The sequence below is a fragment of the Prunus persica genome, chromosome G1 (genome assembly GCF_000346465.2).
Source record: "Prunus persica cultivar Lovell chromosome G1, Prunus_persica_NCBIv2, whole genome shotgun sequence".
Lineage (NCBI taxonomy): Eukaryota > Viridiplantae > Streptophyta > Magnoliopsida > Rosales > Rosaceae > Prunus > Prunus persica.
In genome coordinates, this window is record NC_034009.1 from 41763234 (window position 1) to 41784002 (window position 20769).

The window sequence follows — 20769 nt, forward strand, 5'->3', positions numbered from 1 at the left end:
TAATCTTGGTGGTTATTGTTCGGGCATAATTTGTGTGTGCACTTTGATGTTTTCTAGTTGACATCAGTAGTCGTACTGTAATTTCCAAAAGTGCATGGTTTATGTCGAAATGCATTTAACATCAAGGGCTGCTGTTGTAATTTATTTTTCTTATAAATGACTCGTACGACTCTTCCAGAATATAGTTGGAAGTTGGTCATATAAGACTTTTCATTAGCTTTGATTACTTGGAAATTGTTCTAACTAATCTAATACGCGTACAGACTGTCATACCATTATCATCAGTCCCCCTCAATTTAGGGCATGTTTACGTATCAATAATGAATATGAGAGGAAAGGGAATGATTTTCATTCCTGACTTCCTCTGCGTTTACTTGCAATCAGGAATGAAAAAATAAGTGAGCCCTACGTCAAAATCCGTAATCACATCCAAAAATACCCTTACCACTTTACCATAATACCAAAACACCCCAAATCTTAAAAAAAATAAAAACTCATACCAAGAAGTTCAAAGACCCTCCAAGGTGTTATTGGAGTTTATTTTTTTGTTTGAAATTGGCTCTAGACAAAGGTGTTATTAAAATTATCATTGAATTGGGCTCTTGATGTTCATCTTGTTTAGCATATTGATTTCTCGTGTTTACACCGCCTTACTAGTTTGCTGCAGGATTAGTGTGGTCTCCTTAGCCAATTTGAGAATTATATATGTGCTGTCGTGAAAATGTGCAGGGCATTTTAGTAATCAAATTAATTTGAATTTTGATTCATGAAAATTAGTAAACAATAACAATGAGAATCAACTCCATTCCTTTGCTAATTCCATATGTTTACTAAACAACTTAATGAGAATTATTCTTTCCATACCGATTCAATACTTCCCCGATTCCTAAATTCTCTGATTCCTTACTTTCTCCATTACTGATACATAAACATGCCCTTAAAGTCAACTATTTTTAATAGTGTCAACCCACGTTAAAATAGTGAACATAAAATATTTATAAAATTAAATAAAACAAAATTGTCGCATATTTTATTTTTCTCCCATTACGTATGCATGCCAATTGTGACAGTGTCAAATCTATATATATAAAGCAAAAGGCAGAAAATGGTGAAACATTCAAAATACCAGAAAATGCCCTTGGTTAATGCAAACATTAAGAATTCAAATTATTAATTAAATGAGGATAATATGGTAAATTCACACTTTTTCATATTTAAAAAAAAAGAAAAAAAAAGCAGATAATGGATCCTATTTTTATGGAACACAACTACCCATTATCTTTTTTAATTCTAAAATAAATTTACTTATTTTTTTTAAAAAACCTCTCGCAAGCGCGGAAGCGCGTGCAGAGAGGCTAGTAACAAATTATATACAAATCGTGATTCCTTTCCAATGCTTACAAAACTACCTACCACAACTTGCCAATACAAATCTTTAACCCACTAATTAACTTAATTTGAAACTAGAAGGGGAAAAGGGATTTGGATCTTCTGCTTTGATTTTCTCTGCTATGATTTGTTTTGCTTTTGTTCTTTATACGCCACCTCATTAAAATTTAATCTAACGGATTTAAAAGTTAACACATCATCCTAAAACAATAACCCAATTTATTCCTAATTAAAAAAGAATAAAAATCCTAACACCCAACTAACGGGATATTTAACGTCCAAAGCTCTTTTTTTTTCCCTTCTTCTTCGTGTTCTGGCATCCCTTTTTTTTTTTTTTTTTCTTTTCTTCTTCTTGCTTCAGACTCAGTCCTCTTCTCCTTCTTGCTACAGGTTCTGTCGTTTTCTCTTTATTTACGTTCATATTCATATTATCTTAGCTTTGGTTAGTGCGAATATATTGGGAAGGCTACTGTGAAGACGTGAACTTGATCCCATAAAGTAAGCAGGATTAGTTAGCATGCTGTTCATTTTCCTTTATCCCTGATATATACTATTATTTATTGGTTCATGCTACATATGCTTTCATTTAGTAGTCCCTACTGCATGCTTTGCTTCTTTCTTTTTTAGTTCCTATGTCTACAACAAAATTTCCCTCTTTTTCATTGAGGCTAGCTAATTGGTTTTCTGTGTGTGGCACTTTGAATTTGATTTCAATTAATGTTTTGGTATATCTACCTCCATCCTTCTTTTTTATTCAGTAAATATAAATTTGACGGTTATCATTATATGATAGATTAATATTATTACATTTGATAGATTAATATTATTACATTTGTTTTATAGATTGAGAATGAAAGATTCAGTTCCTACAATCTGTTAAGATAATTTAGATTACAAGCTCATATGTGATATGAAATTTCTTTTAGAACAAGCTGCATATGAGTTTTATAATGAGTATGGGCGAATAGTAGGATTCAGTATTAGAAGAGATTCACATAACAAAAATAAGAATACTGGTCAAATAATTTCAAGAGTATTTGTTTGTTGCAAGGAGGGCTTTCGACCGAAAGATAAGCAAGATTATTTAACTAAAAGTTCTTGGGCAGAAACAAGGACGGGTTGTAATGCTAAAATGAGCATTAAGTTAAATAAATCTAATGGGTAGGCAAGTTGGTGGAAGAGAATCTCTTGGATATATCAAACAAGATCAAAAAAATTACCTTCGAACTAAGAGGCAAAGAAAATTGGCATATGGAGAAGTAAGAAGCTTACTAAAGTATTTTCAAAATGAAGCATTGGAAAACCCTTCATTTTTTTATGTTGTGCAATTAGATTGTGATGAGCAAATTACGAATATATTTTGGGCTGATGCGAAGATGATTGTTGATTATGGTCAATTTGGTGATTTTGTGTGTTTTGACACCACGTACAAAACTAATGAAGCAAATCGTCCATTCGGAGTGTTTGTGGGATTTAATCATCATCATGAGATTGCTATTTTTGGGGCAACATTGTTGTACGATAAGATTACCAATTCATTTATATGGTTGTTTGAAACATTTTTAGAGGCCATGTCCAAGAAGGCCCTGAAAACCTTATTTATTGATCAAGATGCTGCGATGGCTAAGGCTTGTGCACATGCTATGCCTAATACATATCACAGGCTTTGCACATGGCACATAATGCAAAATGCCATGAAACATGTAAACATTTTATTTAGGTGCACAGGTGGAGTTAAGAGCGTTTTAACACAATTTATGGATTACTATGAGGAGGAAGATGAGTTCTTAGTTGCTTGGGAATCAATGTTGGATGAATACAATGTGCATAGACATCCTTGGTTAGAAAGCATTTTTTATTTAAGGAAGAAATAGGCAATGGCAAACTGTAAGTGGTCTTGGTCTGCAGGAGTAAAAACCACACAGATAAGTGAAAGTTTTAATGCTACCTTAAAAGACTATTTGAATGTGGACCATGATGTGGTGCAATTTTTCATGCATTTTGAAAGGGTACATAATGATAAGCGATATAAGGAGTTGGAAGCAGAGTATGCTTTGTGTCAAAAGTTACCTAAGGTGATAATACATGTTTCAATGGTGGTTAAGGCAGGAAATATTTATACCAAAGTAATATTTGAGGATTTCCAAGCTCAGTATATCAAATCACTTGAATTAGACATGATATCTTGTGACAAAGATGGTGATGATTTGGTGTATACAGTTGTCCTACATGGTAACTCGAAAGAGAGACGTGTTAGAAAACAGAAAGATGGTGATGTCTCTTGTAGTTGTAGGTAGTTTGAGATGAAAGGTTTCTTGTGCAGCCATGCACTGAAAATTCTTACTAATTACATGAATGTCAAAGAAATTCCAAACCAATATATCTTTAAAAGGTAGACAAGAAAAGCAAGATCTGAAAGTGTGAAAGATATGCATGGACGTGACATTCAGACAGATGTGAAACTACAACAAACATCTCAATATAGGTCTTTATGTTCCATGTTTACCGAGATATCATCTCGAGCTTTTGAGAGCGAAGAAACATATAATATTTCTATTAGTTATTTGAATCAACTAAGCAAAACCATTCAAGACATGTTAAGTTCAAAAATGGATGGTCAAGTACATGATAAGAAAGGCCAAGGGTCGCCTTCCACCATAGTGACAGATGGTGCTAATGAGGCATGTTTCATGGGTAGTGCAAAAGTTATCCAAGCAAAGGGATTAAAGAAGAGGAAAGCCTCCCGAGGAAGAAAATGAATAAAAAGTTGTTTGGAGAAAAACATAGCTAAGAATAAAAAATTATCTAGTTCTCGTTCGTCACAGGTATTTTCTTCTTTTACATTCAAAGTTCAATTTCAATATAATATTTTTTTTTTCTTAATTTAGTTTTTAATTTGTATATTATGAACAGGTGGAGCTCCAAATGCAACACCTAAGAGATAATAACATATGTCATCTAGCTACACATCTTGTAAGTATCATTATTTAATTTTTTGTTCTCATATCATGTTTCTAGTTTAAAATGTTACTGTAATACTACATAGGCACAAGATCATGGGGCACCTAATACAATATCATGGACGCCTTACCGAGAATCCCAACATAGTTTCCAACCATTACTTAACCCTGCAAGTTTCCCTTTACAATTTCAAGACTTGCAAGTTTCAAATGAAATTGTGCGGAGTCAGGTATATTAAGATTTATAATATCCTTTTTATAAGTCATGGTAAGTTTTTTATTTATTATAATCAATTTTCATAACTACTTTATATAGGCTATGAACTTGATGATCGATAAGCCACATACAGCTTCAAATGTTGATCAAACTGAAGATGACATCTGGAATCATGGGTATGTTATCCTCTCAGTAATACCTTTATTATGAAATTTTATTTGTATAATACTAACTAGTTTTTCCTTTGGTTTTTTTATACAGGTCAATATATCAATAGGAATGCTTGCCAAATATACACAATTGTTCTTTCTTTTATTATTGATGTGTAAATTTATGTTTGTCATTTATTTGATGGGAAGATTATAAATCTTTTGTCTTTTTAATGGAGATTATAAATACTTCTTCGATTGTATTTCCTATATCCTTTCTTTTTTGTTCTCTTTAGCACTCTAGTTAGCTAGATGATGGCATGATGGTTTATGAGAAAAAAAGGAGAAAATGACATAAAGAGATATTTAAAAATAAAAATAAAAGAATAGAACAAAATGTGAATAAGAAGGAGAAGAAAAAAAAACCAAACAGTACGTGAATAAGGAAGGAAAAAAAAAAGATGGACGTTAACTACTGTTAGTTGGGTGTTAGGAGTTTTTATTCTTTTTTAAATAGGAATAAATTGGATTATTGTTTTAGGATGACGTGTCAACTTTTAAATTCGTTAGATTAAATTTTAATGAGGTGACGTATGGAGAACAAAAGTAAAGCAAATCATGACAGAGAAAATTATAGCGAAGGATCCGAATCCGGAGAAAATACATGAGATATCAAACTGGGGAAGAAAAAGAAAAAAAAGAGGACGAAAAATCATATTCCTACAACAGACAAACTGACACTAGAATAATTAAATACCAGAATGCTCCATGGTGCAAGTTCTACAGCAGGGTAGGTGGCGGACCGTTGATTGTTCTTCGAAACTCATGGATCCTGTTAGCCGATCCTGTGAAAATTGATTAAGTTATAACACACATGCACTCTACAAGCATAAGCCAAAGATTTGATGGATGAACCAATGTTTTCAAAGGCGAGGCGTTTTTAGTAGCGCTATGCGAGGCGTAAGCCTTGAAGCATTGAGGCATAAGTCTTTTGAACATTAATTTATTTTAATAAAAAAAATTTATGAATAATACAATACAATTAAACTGTACAACTAACGCTTATTCAACCATAACAATCTTTTAAATATAATCTAATATAAGTACTAATTATCATTCAAAGCATAATAATCAATCCCAAAACATAAAATATTTATTCAACATCAAAACAAAAACATAAGTCACTCATCCCACTCATCAACACTAATATCATTTAAACTAGCATCACCATCTCTCGTCTATTCTTCTCCAAATTGGTTTATACAAGTATGATTTATATACGTCAAATTTCTACTATATCACATAAACGAATAAGTTAACTAACATATTTTAAAAAAAAATTGAAAAAAATTATACATAACTTCAAATTACAATTGTGAAGAATTAGAGAGAAAAATAAAACGACTTACTTGCAGTCGAAAGATGAATAGAATTCTTGAAAATGGTAGAGATTATCTAATAAGGGTAGAAATTAGAGTTGTACTATACTATATATATATATATAGGGGGAGAAAAAAAAGGTAAGTAGAAAAGCTACATCAACTTGAATGTTTCATTAACATATTTCCCACTATTAATCCTTCTTGCCGTAGGGTTATTACAATAAAGGTAAGATAAAAAAAACCAGCAACTTGCGTTTTTTATTTTATTTTTCAACACACTCCCAGTGAAACGACGTCGTTTCACTTTAATATTGTTTACGAAACACAACAACCAGAACGACGTCGTTGCATTAACCTAAAAATAAAATTAAAAAAGGAGTCGTCTTCCTCTCGAGTTCATCTTCCTCGCAGACATCTGCAGACTCGCAAATTTCTTCCGGTTCAGAAGTTTCCAGATCTGGCGCGCCCTGCTCCGCCTAGACACGCCTTGCAACGCCTCCTCACGCCTTCCCCGCGCTAAACGTGCAACTCGCTAAACAGCCGACCGCTACGGGCGTTTTCCTAACGACTCGCGCCGACGCGCTCGCACGCCTTTGAAAACACTGGGCTGAACACAGTATATACCGGAGCAAGTTACAGAGCGGGGATAAATAGTCCTGCATCTGTACTGTAGTGTTGGGCAGAGCTGTTTTCAAAGGCAAAGATATTAACCAGTCAACGTATTGATTTTGGAATTATTTTTAGTTCAGTTTCATGGAATTATAGGGTGGAGAGAGCAATATGAAATTGTGGAATACAAAGCATTACCTTATTACCATCACAACTTATAGCTGAATAAATGTTTTCAACTCGGCCCATGGTGATGGTAAGGAGACCCTGATCCAGAAGATGTCGTAAGGGGTCTATTAAGAAATGGATGATTTAAGAGCTGAGCAGCAGTAGGACGATTCGCTGGATTAACTTGTAGGCATCGATGGATGAAATCTTGTGCATCTTTCGAAAGAGAATCGGGAACCAGAGGGGGCTCTCCCTTTCCAATCTTAAATAATGCCTGCATCTGTTGAGACACAAGAAGAGATGATGCTGTCAAAAACAAAATAGAGGTCAAAGAGATGCATAATCTAACACATTGTCATCACCATTATAGACCACAAAGAGTAAACTTCTCGCAAAAATGGCACGAACCCATTCAAGATTATGGTATGGAAACCGTCTGGTTAACATCTCCAATACAGTGCATCCAAGGCTCCATATATCCGCCGGAAGCCCATATCCCTGGTGTTTCCGATTAACAACCTGCACAAGCATAGATTGACGAATAAGTACTCAAAAAGAAAAAACAAATCGGGCACACCTTACTCCATGACTGAAGCAACATATGCAGCCTCCCCAGCAAATATTGGCAAAATATAGGATATCTTGCAACTTTTAAATTTTTATTAAGGCTAAATATGCTATTAAAGAACAGAACTAGATCCATTCTGCCTACATAGTAGAAAATGATACTCCATGTAATATACAGGGAAAAATGAAGCGGGCAAACATTCAAGAGGCAATATGCCTCAAACTACAATAACTATTATTAACCATAAACATTTATCAGCATATAACATTATCTAGACTTGAGACAAGAAACGGGATATTTTTCAGGGTGAGAAAAGATGTGGAATATCATTGAGAATATAAAACTTCACATATATGTTATAGGATGTTAAGAAACCAATAATCACTCATTCAGTGCCCAAGAAGGCTTACTGATCAATCATACACTAGATGAAATAAGGAATTAAAGGTATATTAATTTAGAAATTCGCTGAAAATAATTCAAACTTCCAAATTTCGAATTTATTATTTACAACTTATTTTTTGCAACAGGTTCTTTAGAACAAGTTGATTCAGTTTAATCAACGTAAGATTATATATTGCTATATGTCTGGATGTGTTCGTTAAGAAAGATTTATTTCAGTAGAAATCAGAAAATATAGGGTTCATTGTTAACGTTTTCGTTATTTGTTTACAGTTTTTCTCTAAAAATAGACAATAAAGATACATAACAAAGAAGATGAAAGTGAGAAGAGGCATGATAGAGGTGAGGGATAGAGGAGAGCAAATACATAGAATTGCTTATAAAATAAAAGCTCAAAATAGTTTTAAGTTTTCAAAAATTCACATCTTCTTGTTTTTCACTTTTCTTTATATTAAGGTATAATTTTTTTATTTTAAAAAAATCACTTCACTGATTCTTGAGGCTATTAGTCCAATATTTGATTACCAATGTTCTCTTTCTTATAAACGCTATACTACATAACACAGCAATCTGACCAAAATACATTAACATCTTTATCAGAGTTCAAGAAGCAAAAAATATAATTTGTGAAAGTCATCCTGCAATCACCACTAAATTTAGAAATCCATCAATGTAAAACAAGTCTGCACCAGTATCAAATTGAAGTATTTTAGACATGTCCTCCCATAACAGAGAGAGCTCACAAGCATCCAAAATAGTCTAAAATTTATAACTTCTTCTGATAACTGATGATATTAAAACAAAAGCATAAAGACAAACCTCAGGGGCCATCCAGTATGCAGTCCCCTGGCAAGATATGATGTCGTTCATCTGGATAGTCTGAAAAAAGGGAGCGAAAATTAGGAGTGGAAAATACTTCACAATTAGTTGAAGTAGTTGAAAACAATTAAATAGAATAGATTTTGAGGAATCAAAGACAAACCTTTGCCAATCCAAAATCTGCGAGCTTCACAGAACCATTTGCATGCACCAAAATATTTGCGCATTTGATGTCCCTTAATACAAGAAACAAAGATATGAGAACAGATGTAGACAAGACAACAGAAGCAAAGCATGAGCATGGATACTGTGATGGTTAAGCCACTTTTATTTTATTTTCATTCTCTTTTGTTGTGGCTCATTGGTGGCAAAGGAAAACACATTTCAAGAATTCAACTTTTGTATAAATTATACATCATGTGATATGAATCACCTGTGAATCACTCTTCGGTCATGAAGATACTTCAGACCCTGCAGGATCTGTCTTGTGTATTCAGAGACAAGAGAATCTGTAAGACAATACTTCTGATAGAGTTTCTGGACGGAGCCTTTAGCTACAAGCTCCAGAAAGATATGAAGGTTTGATTCATCCTGCAAATTGAGCAATATATATGTCAGATACTGGTAACATGATAAGTACAAAGGCTACAAAGATTTAATGCTTAATTAGAAAATGTATGCTACCGGAAAATCTATGTTGAACCGGAAACTACAGTAGGTCATAATCAACAAAAGAATAAACCAAAAGGGTCATAAATGTCCTAACTTCTTTACAACCAAAATTTCTACTAGTGTTGATACGACAAGTCCTTAATAATTTTGGAGTCAAGCTAGAGCATCAAATAGTACGGACAAAGTGGCAGAAAGGGTAACCCTCAAGTATATGCATGACACTGTAGCTAGCCCGTTTACTTTTATTTACAGTGATTTCGTATGTGAATGAAAATAAGAAAATTAAACAAATATAGTCATAGCAATAACGCATACAACAAATTCCACCTCAGATAGACAAAATACACCAATGTATGAGAATATCTCATCCCCTTATTTTTACATTAAGGTGGACTTTTCTGTAATTGTCATTAATGATTCTCGTTGCCACATCACCAAGTGTCAAACTAACATAAAAATGAAGTTTCTATGTATAATGGCCAGAATCTGTAGCAAGTTAATACGATGAATAAAGGACTCTGATATGCATAATTACTTATCATGGCAGATAAGGGAATAGCATGACAAACAATTTTAAGGGGCATAAATTCAAGCTCAAGAACAAGAAGAAAATAAAAAGTAGTACCTTAGCGGTTCCATAGTATTGAACTATGTTTTGATGTTCAAACTGACTCAAAAGAGCAATCTCCTGGAAGAGAAAAAAAAAAAAACCAAACAAACAAACACTGAATGAGAAGAAAAGGATCTCAGAAACAACAGTAAAGCCAGGCTCTACTCACATACTATTACTGAATCAATTAGTACAGGTATGCAAAACCAGGACATAGGACCAGACACAACACAAGCCTCTCACCTGTTCAAGTTGATAAACTCTTTGCACCCCCTGACTTCCTTTATCCAGCAAGGAAACTTCCTTCACAGCAATGAAGCATCCGCAACTGCAGGAAAGAAAACTCATAATCAACGAAGTTGTAAAAAATATCAGAATCAATGGAAAGTTGAGGTTCAAGCCTGACTCCCCTGACTCCCCTATTAAAAGATACCGCAAATCCTCAATCTTTTGCTAACAAGCCAAGTCTGAGCCAGAGGTTCAAGCTCATGTCAGGCTTAACCTCAGCAAAAATCTCAACAGCTGAGCCTAACCAACCAAAAGCAAGGGCCAGCTTGGCTCATTTGCAGCCCGATGTGCTGCCTGCAGGCTTTGTTTACTTAGGTAGTGAAGGGATGGATCCAAAGGGATCATAAGGAACCTTTCCAAGTTTTGAATAAGAATTTGCAAAAACCACAAAGAAAAATGGAGAAGCAACTCAATGAGAACCTCTGCTCTTAAATCTAGTAACATTCTCTCCTATGAATCACCTTCCTCCTATTGTAAGAAAGCAAATTCATCTGTCATTTACCACCTAGAAGTAACCTGTTGAAAAACGGCTCAGGGCATAATTCACAGTTGTCCATACATTACCCAACCACCAGGACTGCAAGATATTATTGTCTTTCAAGCTTCTTATCTGTAGAACACTACATCAAGCAAAGCTTGTCTTTCCATCACTAATATCACCAAGTCGACCGAGGTCATCTAATGTCTCTTCCATCCCTTGAATTTTGAAACCAATTGGCACCCTTTCTTTAGCCATCACCGCTTAACGCTTAACCGTTATATTACTTTAAACTCAACCTCTATCATTCTACTTCCCAAGTCCCAAGAACACCAAATTATCTATCACATATTGAAGTTTCCAATCTTAATATATCTATAAGAATAAGCAATATATCTATAAGAATAAGCAATCATATGGAAATGTAAGGGGTTTTAAGCACTTACTCAGAAATTGCTTCATACACAGACCCGAAAGACCCACTACCCAGAAGGTCACCCTTTTCCCAGTGAGTGATTTTAAGCTTAAGCCTCCCATTGGGCGAAAACCTCTCATTCAGAGAGACAGTGATAATGCCAGAAGAGTCGTCATCATTCGACGTCGACGTCGTAAACGAACACTCTTCTGAGAGGGGCACAGTCTCTCTGACGACAGCCTCCACAGCACCCTCCTCTCCAACCTCCCCTTCTTCTTCATCGCCACAACAAGAAGACACAAGCCTCTTCTGGACCGAGTCACCCTCACCTTCCGGCGCGAAGTCCCTCAAAAGGTCCCAAGTTGAGCATCCATTGTCGACCACCGGAACCCTCATCGACGGCGGAGGCTTAAGCACCGGCGGCCGTACACCCTTAATCCCAATACAAACACCACGGCCTGCGGTAGAAGTAGTAGCAGCAGCAGCATTACATAACCCGCTTGGACCGGCCGAGGCAGCCCGAGTCAACTCAGTCACCGTAACTGTAACATCCCCAACTCTATCGCACAACTCGGCCACCACTTCCCTCAATTCGTCGGGTTTCGGGCTATCCAGACTATCCAACTGGTACAATCTGGACACGGGGAGCAGATCCGAAGACGACTGGATCTTCCGCGCCACCCAGTCCTGCTATGATATGGAGAAGTCGTCGGGGCCGAGGCCCAAGGTCTGGTATATCCGCTCCATAGCCCCCTCGTTTCCCTCGACCCGGAAGCTCGTCCGGTCCAAGTCGAAGGAGCGCGTGTAGAGCGAAGGCAATCGGATATCAATCATAAAATCCCTAGGAACAAACAGAAGAATAATCACACAAAGCAAATGGGAAGGCGAGAAGAACAAACCCTAGGAAAATGAATCGCAGAAAGGTGCGAAAATTGAGATCGATGGGGAAGGGGAGAATCGCCAGTACCTGGGAAGTGCCGGAGAGAAGATTATGCGACGGCGATTGCAGCGAGAGATAGAGTGTGGGTGTGGGTGTGATTGGAGGGAGGAGGAGAGAGTAAATTTCCAATCTTGGCGGTCACGTGGGGAGGGAGGGATGCGTAGCGTGCGGGAGCTTATAAAAGGTGCGGTTTATTCTCTCATTTTATCCGATGGAGGATGGCGCCATTGTGTTATCATCTGCATCACAGATGATGGTGCTCATGAATGAAGCCGGTGGGAATGGAAGACGCAAGGCCAAAGGTTGGGTTGGGTTGAATTGAAATTGACTTTGGGCCACCAGAAACTGCAACTCCAGAGAGCCCATTTTTATTTGTGTACTGGTCCCAGTCCAGACCCAAATGCAAAGAATAAATTGCACAAGTAGAAGTGCTAGGGTCAATCGCGTAGAAGAAGTGATGATTATGGATCCTGCTGCAATGATGCCCACATCACAATCATCGCACACTTACGCTAATTGACTGACACTAGTATTCTCTCTTGTATAAGTATGTCATGTGGCATATGCAGTTGGGAAAGAGCAGTGTGACCGCTTCTTTGCACTCAAGTTTGATCTCTCTCTTCACACATTAGATAATTTAGAATATCACATTGTCTAAAAAACAAAAAAAACCATAGAAGTAAGGTGCTTTTTTTTACTTCAAAGTTAAACTTGCATTTTAGGATTGGGAAAGGGAGTTTACACAAATATTGATTATCTTAGGGTTTCGAACTTCTGCTCACATAGGTGGATATAGAATAGCTCAACTAACTAAGAGCTATACTCCACTAACGTGCTTGGAGATGTTTGGTTGCTATTTGAAGGGTGCTTGATTTTATATGGGTTGTGGGATACCCTAATCTTGGTGGTTATTGTTCGGGCGTAATTTGTGTGTGCACTTTGATGTTTTCTAGTTGAGATCAGTAGTCGTACTGTAATTTCCAAAAGTGCATGGTTTATGTCAAAATGTATTTAACATCAAGGACTGCTGTTGTAATTTAATTTTCTTATAAATGACTCGTACGATTCTACCAGAATAAAGTTGGAAGTTGGTCATATAAGACTTTTCATTCGCTTTGATTACTTGGAAATTGTTCTTAACGCGTACGTACTATCATACCATTACCATCAGTCCCGCTCAATTTAATGTCAACTATTTTTAATAGTGTCAACAACGGTAAAATAGAGAACATAAAATATTTATCTATATATATAAAGCAAAAGGCACTAATTAACTTAATTTGAAACTACAATGGGAAATATATATATATATATATATACAGTCCCCTTCTATTGAGGGATCCCTCAAATAAATTATTTGAGAGACGCCTTTTAGGGTACCCTACAATTTTTTTCCCAATGATCCAAACCATCTATTTTTTAGGTCTTCATTCATAGATCATCCTTACAAAAAATTAGACAAATCGGAAACCATTTCGACATCCAATTGTGTCTTACAAAATCAATGAACACGGTGCTTCAAAAAAATGCTAAAATTTCAATAACTTAATTGAGTGGTCAAATGATATCGGATTCAAGTGAGTTTTTGTAGAGATGATCTTTGAATGAGTATCTACAAAATAGAAGGTTTGGATTAGTGAAATATAATCCGGAGTGGGGCCTACAAGGGGTGTCCCTCAAATAAGCTTATTTGAGGGATCCCTCAATGGAAGCTCTCTGTATATATATATATATATATATATATATATATATATAAAGCAAAAGGCAGAGAATGGTGAAACATTCAAAATACTAGAAAATACCCTTGGTTAATGCAAATATTAAGAATTCAAATTATTAATTAAATGAGGATAATATGGTAAATTCACACTTTTTCATATTTAAAAAAATTAAAAGAAAAAGAAAAAGCAGATAATAGATCCTATTTTTATAGAACACAACTACCCATTATCTTTTTTATTTCTGAAATAAATTTACTTATTTTTTTAAAAAAACTTCTCGCAAGTGCGGAAGCGCGTGCAGAGAGGCTAGTATATATAAAGCAAAAGGCATAGTCTATATATGAAATAAAAGGCAGAGAATGATGAAACATTTAAAATACCAAAAAATGCCCTTAATTAATCCAAGCATTAAGAATTAAAATTATTAATTAAATGAAAATAACATGGTAAATTCATACTTTTTCATATTAAAAGAAAAATCAGATAATAAATCCTATTTTTATGGAACACAACTACCCATTATCTTTTTCAATTTTAAAATATATTTTTTTTTTTTAAAAAAAAAAAAAAACCTCTCACAGGCGTAGTAGAGCGTGCGGAGAGTCTAGTAAAAATAAATAGAAAATAATTAAAATAAAACTGTCGCATATTTTATTTTTCTCCCATTACGTATGCATGCCAATTGTGACACTGTCAAATAACAAATTATATACAAATCGTTATTCCTTTCCAATGCTTACAAAACTACCTACCACAACTTGCCAATACAAATCTTTAACCCACTAATTAACTTAATTTGAAACTACAAGGGGAAAAGACATGAGATATCAAACACCTATCAAACTGGGGAAAAAAAAGTGAGGACGAAAAATCATATTCCTACAACAGACAAACTGACACTAGAATAATTCAATACCAGAATGCTCCATGGTGCAAGATCTACAGCTGGGAAGGTGGCAGACCGTTGATTGTTCTTCGAAACTCATGGATCCTGTTAGCCGATCCTGTGAAAATTGATGAAGTTATAACACACATGCACTCTACAAGCGTAAGCCAAAGATTTGATGGCTGAACACTGGAGATACAGGAGCAAGTTACAGAGCGGGGATAAATAGTCCTGCATCTGTACTGTAGTGTTGGACAGAGCTGTTTTCAAAGGCAAAGATATTAATCAGTCAACGTATTGATTTTGGAATTATTTTTAGTTCAGTTTCATGGAATTATGGGGTGGAGAGAGCAATATGAAATTGTGGAATACAAAGCATTACCTTATTACCATCACAACTTATAGCTGAATCAATGTTTTCAACTCGGCCCACGGTGATGGTAAGGAGACCCTGATCCAGAAGATGTCGTAAGGGGTCTATTAAGAAATGGATGATTTAAGAGCTGAGCAGCAGTAGGACGATTCGCTGGATTAACTTGTAGGCATCGATGGATGAAATCTTGTGCATCTTTCGAAAGAGAATCGGGAACCGGAGGGGGCTCTCCCTTTCCAATCTTAAATAATGCCTGCATCTGTTGAAACACAAGAAGAGATGATGCTGTCAAAAACAAAATAGAGGTCAAAGAGATGCATAATCTAACACATTGTCATCACCATTATGGACCACAAAGAGTAAACTTCTCGCAAAAATGGCACGAACCCATTCAAGATTAGGGTATGGAAACCGTCTGGTTAACATCTCCAATACAGTGCATCCAAGGCTCCATATATCCGCCGGAAGCCCATATCCCTGGTGTTTCCGATTAACAACCTGCACAAGCATAGATTGACGAATAAGTACTCAAAAAGAAAAAACAAATCGGGCACACCTTACTCCATGACTGAAGCAACATATGCAGCCTCCCCAGCAAATATTGGCAAAATATAGGATATCTTGCAACTTTTAAATTTTTATTAAGGCTAAATATGCTATTAAAGAACAGAACTAGATCCATTCTGCCTACAGAGTAGAAAATGATACTCCATGTAATATACAGGGAAAAATGAAGCTGGCAAACATTCAAGAGGTAATATGCCTCAAACTACAATAACCATTATTAACCATAAACATTTATCAGCATATAACATTATCTAGACTTGAGACAAGATACAGGATATTTTTCAGGGTGAGAAAAGATGTGGAATATCATTGAGAATATAAAACTTCACATATATGTTATAGGAACAACTGTTAAGAAACCAATAATCACTCATTCAGTGCCCAAGAAGGCTTACTGATCAATCATACACTAGATGAAATAAGGAATTAAAGGAACTATTAATTTAGAAATTCGCTGAAAATAATTCAGACTTCCAAATTTCGAATTTATTATTTACAACTTATTTTTTGCAATAGGTTCTTTAGAACAAGTTGATTCAGTTTAATCAACGGAAGATTATATATTGCTATATGTCTGGATGTGTTCGTTAAGAAAGATTTATTACAGTAGAAACAGAAAATATAGGGTTCATTGTTAACGTTTTCGTTATTTGTTTACAGTTTTTCCCTAAAAATAGACAATAAGGATACAGAACAAATACATAGAATTGCTTATAAAATAAAAGCTCAAAATAGTTTTAAGTTTTCAAAAATTGACATCATCTTGTTTTTCACTTTTCTTTATATTAAGGTATAATTTTTTTATTTTAAAAAAAATCACTTTACTGATTCTTGAGGCTATTAGTCCAATATTTGATTACCAATGTTCTCTTTCTTATAAACGCTAACTATATAACACAGCAATCTGACCAAAATACATTAACATCTTTATCAGAGTTCAAGAAGCAAAAAATATAATTTGTGAAAGTCATCCTGCAATCACCACTAAATTTAGAAATCCATCAATGTAAAACAAGTCTGCACCAGTATCAAATTGAAGTATTTTAGACATGTCCTCCCATAACAGAGAGCTCACAAGCATCCAAAATAGTCTGAAATTTATAAGTTCTTCTGATAACTGATGATATTAAAACAAAAGTGTAAAGGCAAACCTCAGGGGCCATCCAGTATGCAGTCCCCTGGCTAGATTTGATGTCGTTCATCTGGATAGTCTGAAAAAAGGGAGCGAAAATTAGGAGTGGAAAATACTTCACAATTAGTTGAAGTTATTGAAAACAATTAAATAGAATAGATTTTAAGGAATCAAAGACAAACCTTTGCCAATCCAAAATCTGCGAGCTTCACAGAACCATTTGCATGCACCAAAATATTTGCGCATTTGATGTCCCTTAATACAAGAAACAAACATATGAGAATAGATGTAGACAAGACAACAGAAGCAAAGCACGAGCATGGATACTGTGATGGATAAGCCACTTTTATTTTATTTTCATTCTCTTTTGTTGTGGCTCATTGGTGGCAAAGGAAAACATATTTCAAGAATTCAACTTTTGTATAAATTATACATCATGTGATATGAATCACCTGTGAATCACTCTTCGGTCATGAAGATACTTCAGACCCTGCAGGATCTGTCTTGTGTATTCAGAGACATGAGAATCTGTAAGACGATACGTCTGATAGAGTTTCTGGAGGGAGCCTTTGGCTACAAGCTCCAGAAAGATATAAAGGTTTGATTCATCCTGCAAATTGAGCAATATATATGTCAGATACTGGTAACATGATAAGTACAAAGGCTACGAAGATGTAATGCTTAATTAGTAAATGCAAGCTACCGGAAAATCTATGTTGAACCGGAAACTACAGTAGGTCATAATCAACAAAAGAATAAACCAAAAGGGTCATAAATGTCCTAACTTCTTTACAACCAAAATTTCTACTAGTGTTGATACTACAAGTCCTTAATAATTTTGGAGTCAAACTAGAGCATCAAATAGTACGGACAAAGTGGCAGAAAGGGTAACCCTCAAGTATATGCATGACACTGTAGCTAGCCCGTTTACTTTTATTTACAGTGATTTCGTATGTGAATGAAAATAAGAAAATTAAACAAATATAGTCATAGCAATAACGCATACAACAAATTCCACCTCAGATAGACAAAATACACCAATGTATGAGAATATCTCATCCCCTTATTTTTACATTAAGGTGGACTTTTCTGTAATTGTCATTAATGATTCTCGTTGCCACATCACCAAGTGTCAAACTAACATAAAAATGAAGTTTCTATGTATAATGGCCAGAATCTGTAGCAAGTTAATACGATGAATAAATGACTCTGATATGCATAATTACTTATCATGGCAGATAAGAGAATAGCATGACAAACAATTTTAAGGGGCATAAATTCAAGCTCAAGAACAAGAAGAAAATAAAAAGTAGTACCTTAGCGGTTCCATAGTATTGAACTATGTTTTGATGTTCAAACTGACTCAAAAGTGCAATCTCCTGGAAGAGAAAAAAAAAAAAACCAAACAAACAAACACTGAATGAGAAGAAAAGGATCTCAGAAACAACAGTAAAGCCAGGCTCTAGTCACATACTATTACTGAATCAATTAGTACAGGTATGCAAAACCAGGACATAGGACCAGACACAACACAAGCCTCTCACCTGTTCAAGTTGATAAACTCTTTGCACCCCCTGACTTCCTTTATCCAGCAAGGAAACTTCCTTCACAGCAATGAAGCATCCGCAACTGCAGGAAAGAAAACTCATAATCAACGAAGTTGTAAAAAATATCAGAATCAATGGAAAGTTGAAACATGGAGCCAGTCTTTTAATAAACATTTGTTTATGAATGTCAATTGAGGTATTTCAGTTAGTTAGACAGCTTTGCTGCAAAAGAAAGAATTAATTCATTTGAATATACAGTTATAAATACTTCATGAATAAACATTTTATGTTCGCACCCCTGACTCCCCTATTAAAAGATACCGTAAATCCTCAATCTTTTGCTAACATGCCAAGTCTGAGCCAGAGGTTCAAGCTCATGTCAGGCTTAACCTCAGCAAAAATCTCAACAGCTGAGCCTAACCAACCAAAAGCAAGGGCCAGCTTGGCTCATTTGCAGCCCGATGTGCTGCCTGCAGGCTTTGTTTACTTAGGTAGTGAAGGGATGGATCCAAAGGGATCATAAGGAACCTTTCCAAGTTTTGAATAAGAATTTGCAAAAACCACAAAGAAAAATGGAGAAGCAACTCAATGAGAACCTCTGCTCTTAAATCTAGTAACATTCTCTCCTATGAATCAACTTCCTCCTATTGTAAGAAAGCAAATTCATCTGTCATTTACCACCTAGAAGTAACCTGTTGAAAAACGGCTCAGGGCATAATTCACAGTTGTCCATACATTAGCCAACCACCTGGACTGCAAGATATTATTGTCTTTCAAGCTTCTTATCTGTAGAACACTACATCAAGCAAAGCTTGTCTTTCCATCACTAATATCACCAAGTCGACCGAAGTCATCTAATGTCTCTTCCATCCCTTGAATTTTGAAACCAATTGGCACCCTTTCTTTAGCCATCACCGCTTAACACTTAACCGTTATATTACTTTAAACTCAACCTCTATCATTCTACTTCCCAAGTCCCAATAACACCAAATTATCTTTCAGATATTGAAGTTTCCTATCTTAATATATCTATAAGAAAAGGCAATCATATGGAAATGGAAGGGGTTTTAAGCACTTACTCAGAAATTGCTTCATACACAGACCCGAAAGACCCACTACCCAGAAGGTCACCCTTTTCCCAGTGAGTGATTTTAAGCTTAAGCCTCCCATTGGGCGAAAACCTCTCATTCGGAGAGACAGTAGTAGTGCTAGAAGAGTCGTCATCATTCGACGTCGTAAACGAACACCCTTCTGAGAGCGGCACAGTCTCTCTGACCCCAGCCTCCACAGCACCCTCCTCTCCAACCTCTCCTTCTTCTTCATCGCCACAACAAGAAGAAGCAGAAGAAGAAGAAGACTCAAGCCTCTTCTGGACCGAGTCTCCCTCGCCTTCCGGCGCGAAGTCCCTCAAAAGGTCCCAAGTTGAGCATCCATTGTCGACCACCGGAACTCTCATCGACGGCGGAGGCTTAAGCACCGGCGGCCGTGCACCCTTAATCCCAATACAAACACCACCGCCTGTGGTAGAAGCAGTAGCAGCATTACATAACCCGCTTGGACCGGCCGCGTCAGCCCGAGTCAACTCAGTCCCCGTAACAGTAACATCCCCAACTCTATCGCACAACTCGGCCACCACTTCCCTCAATTCGTCGGGTTTGGGGCTATCCAGACTATCCAACTGGTACAATCTGGACATGGGGAGCAGATCCGAACACGACCGGATCTTCCGAGCCACCCAGTCCTCCTCTGATATGGAGAAGTCGTCGGGGCCAAGGCCCAAGGTCTGGTATATCCGCTCCATATCCCCCTCGTTTCCCTCGACCCGGAAGCTCGTCCGGTCCAAGTCGAAGGAGCGCGTGTAGAGCGAAGGCGAAGAGGACGAGTCGTCGAGCGAGGACGACGTCGAAGCGGCGTCGTAGTCAATGTGCTTCACCGCATTCCGGCGCTCCAGCCTCGGCTTCCTCCGGTTCTTCTTCGGATCCATGGTTTTCGCTCCCTTGCTAGAGAAAATTCGAGGTATGTGATGCATAGGGAGCTAAATCCATCTAAATGTTGCCACCTCTGCGAGCAATTCAATCGGAAAAGTGAGCGATGAAGTTGTGAGAGTTGTGTTTGTTCAGGGTTTTCGGGAAAAGACGCTGACCAAAGGAAAGAGGATGGGAATTTTGGAGACTGGTAAACGCCGTCGGAGGACAGAGATGGGAAAACGCGGTGCCACGTAGACAGTGTCTAGGTGGGTTTGAGAACTGGGGGCCACTTGACAACGACATCTCTGGGGCTTTTCGGTCTGTCTGAAGAGGCGCGCAGATTCTTAAGCGTACGCCCCACGCCCCCGCGCAAAAGATCCTTATGAATATTATCAGATATTTTTCTTACTTAGTAGAGGCTGCTCGGCTGGAAGTAAAGATAACGCTGGCACTTCAGTCTTCATGTTCATTAAAAATTTATCAACATTCGTTAAGACTATTGTTGATTAG

General features: G+C 36.5%; 1 protein-coding gene and 1 pseudogene across 1 annotated transcript; both read right to left on the minus strand.

The window, feature by feature from the left end:
* On the minus strand, nucleotides 6230-12347 carry LOC18792025 (annotated as a pseudogene).
* LOC18789740 (mitogen-activated protein kinase kinase kinase 1) lies at nucleotides 14415-20499 on the minus strand. Its single transcript, XM_007222400.2, has 9 exons — nucleotides 19372-20499; nucleotides 18290-18374; nucleotides 18062-18124; nucleotides 17198-17355; nucleotides 16928-17000; nucleotides 16765-16824; nucleotides 15434-15544; nucleotides 15056-15305; nucleotides 14415-14933 (listed from the first exon to the last, which is right to left on the minus strand). Exons 1-8 carry the CDS (start codon nucleotides 20319-20321, stop codon nucleotides 15093-15095), a joined length of 1713 nt encoding a protein of 570 aa, XP_007222462.1. The 5' UTR covers nucleotides 20322-20499; the 3' UTR covers nucleotides 14415-14933; nucleotides 15056-15092.

Excerpts from the sequence above, each read along its gene's own strand:
- LOC18789740 (XM_007222400.2), bottom strand. The coding sequence starts at position 20,321 with ATGCATCACATACCTCGAATTTTCTCTAGCAAGGGAGCGAAAACCATG. Across the intron at positions 17,356-18,061 it reads AATACTATGGAACCGCTAAG|GATGAATCAAACCTTTATAT; the intron begins GTACTACTTTTT and ends CTCAATTTGCAG. Across the intron at positions 15,545-16,764 it reads CATACTGGATGGCCCCTGAG|GTTGTTAATCGGAAACACCA; the intron begins GTTTGCCTTTAC and ends ATGCTTGTGCAG.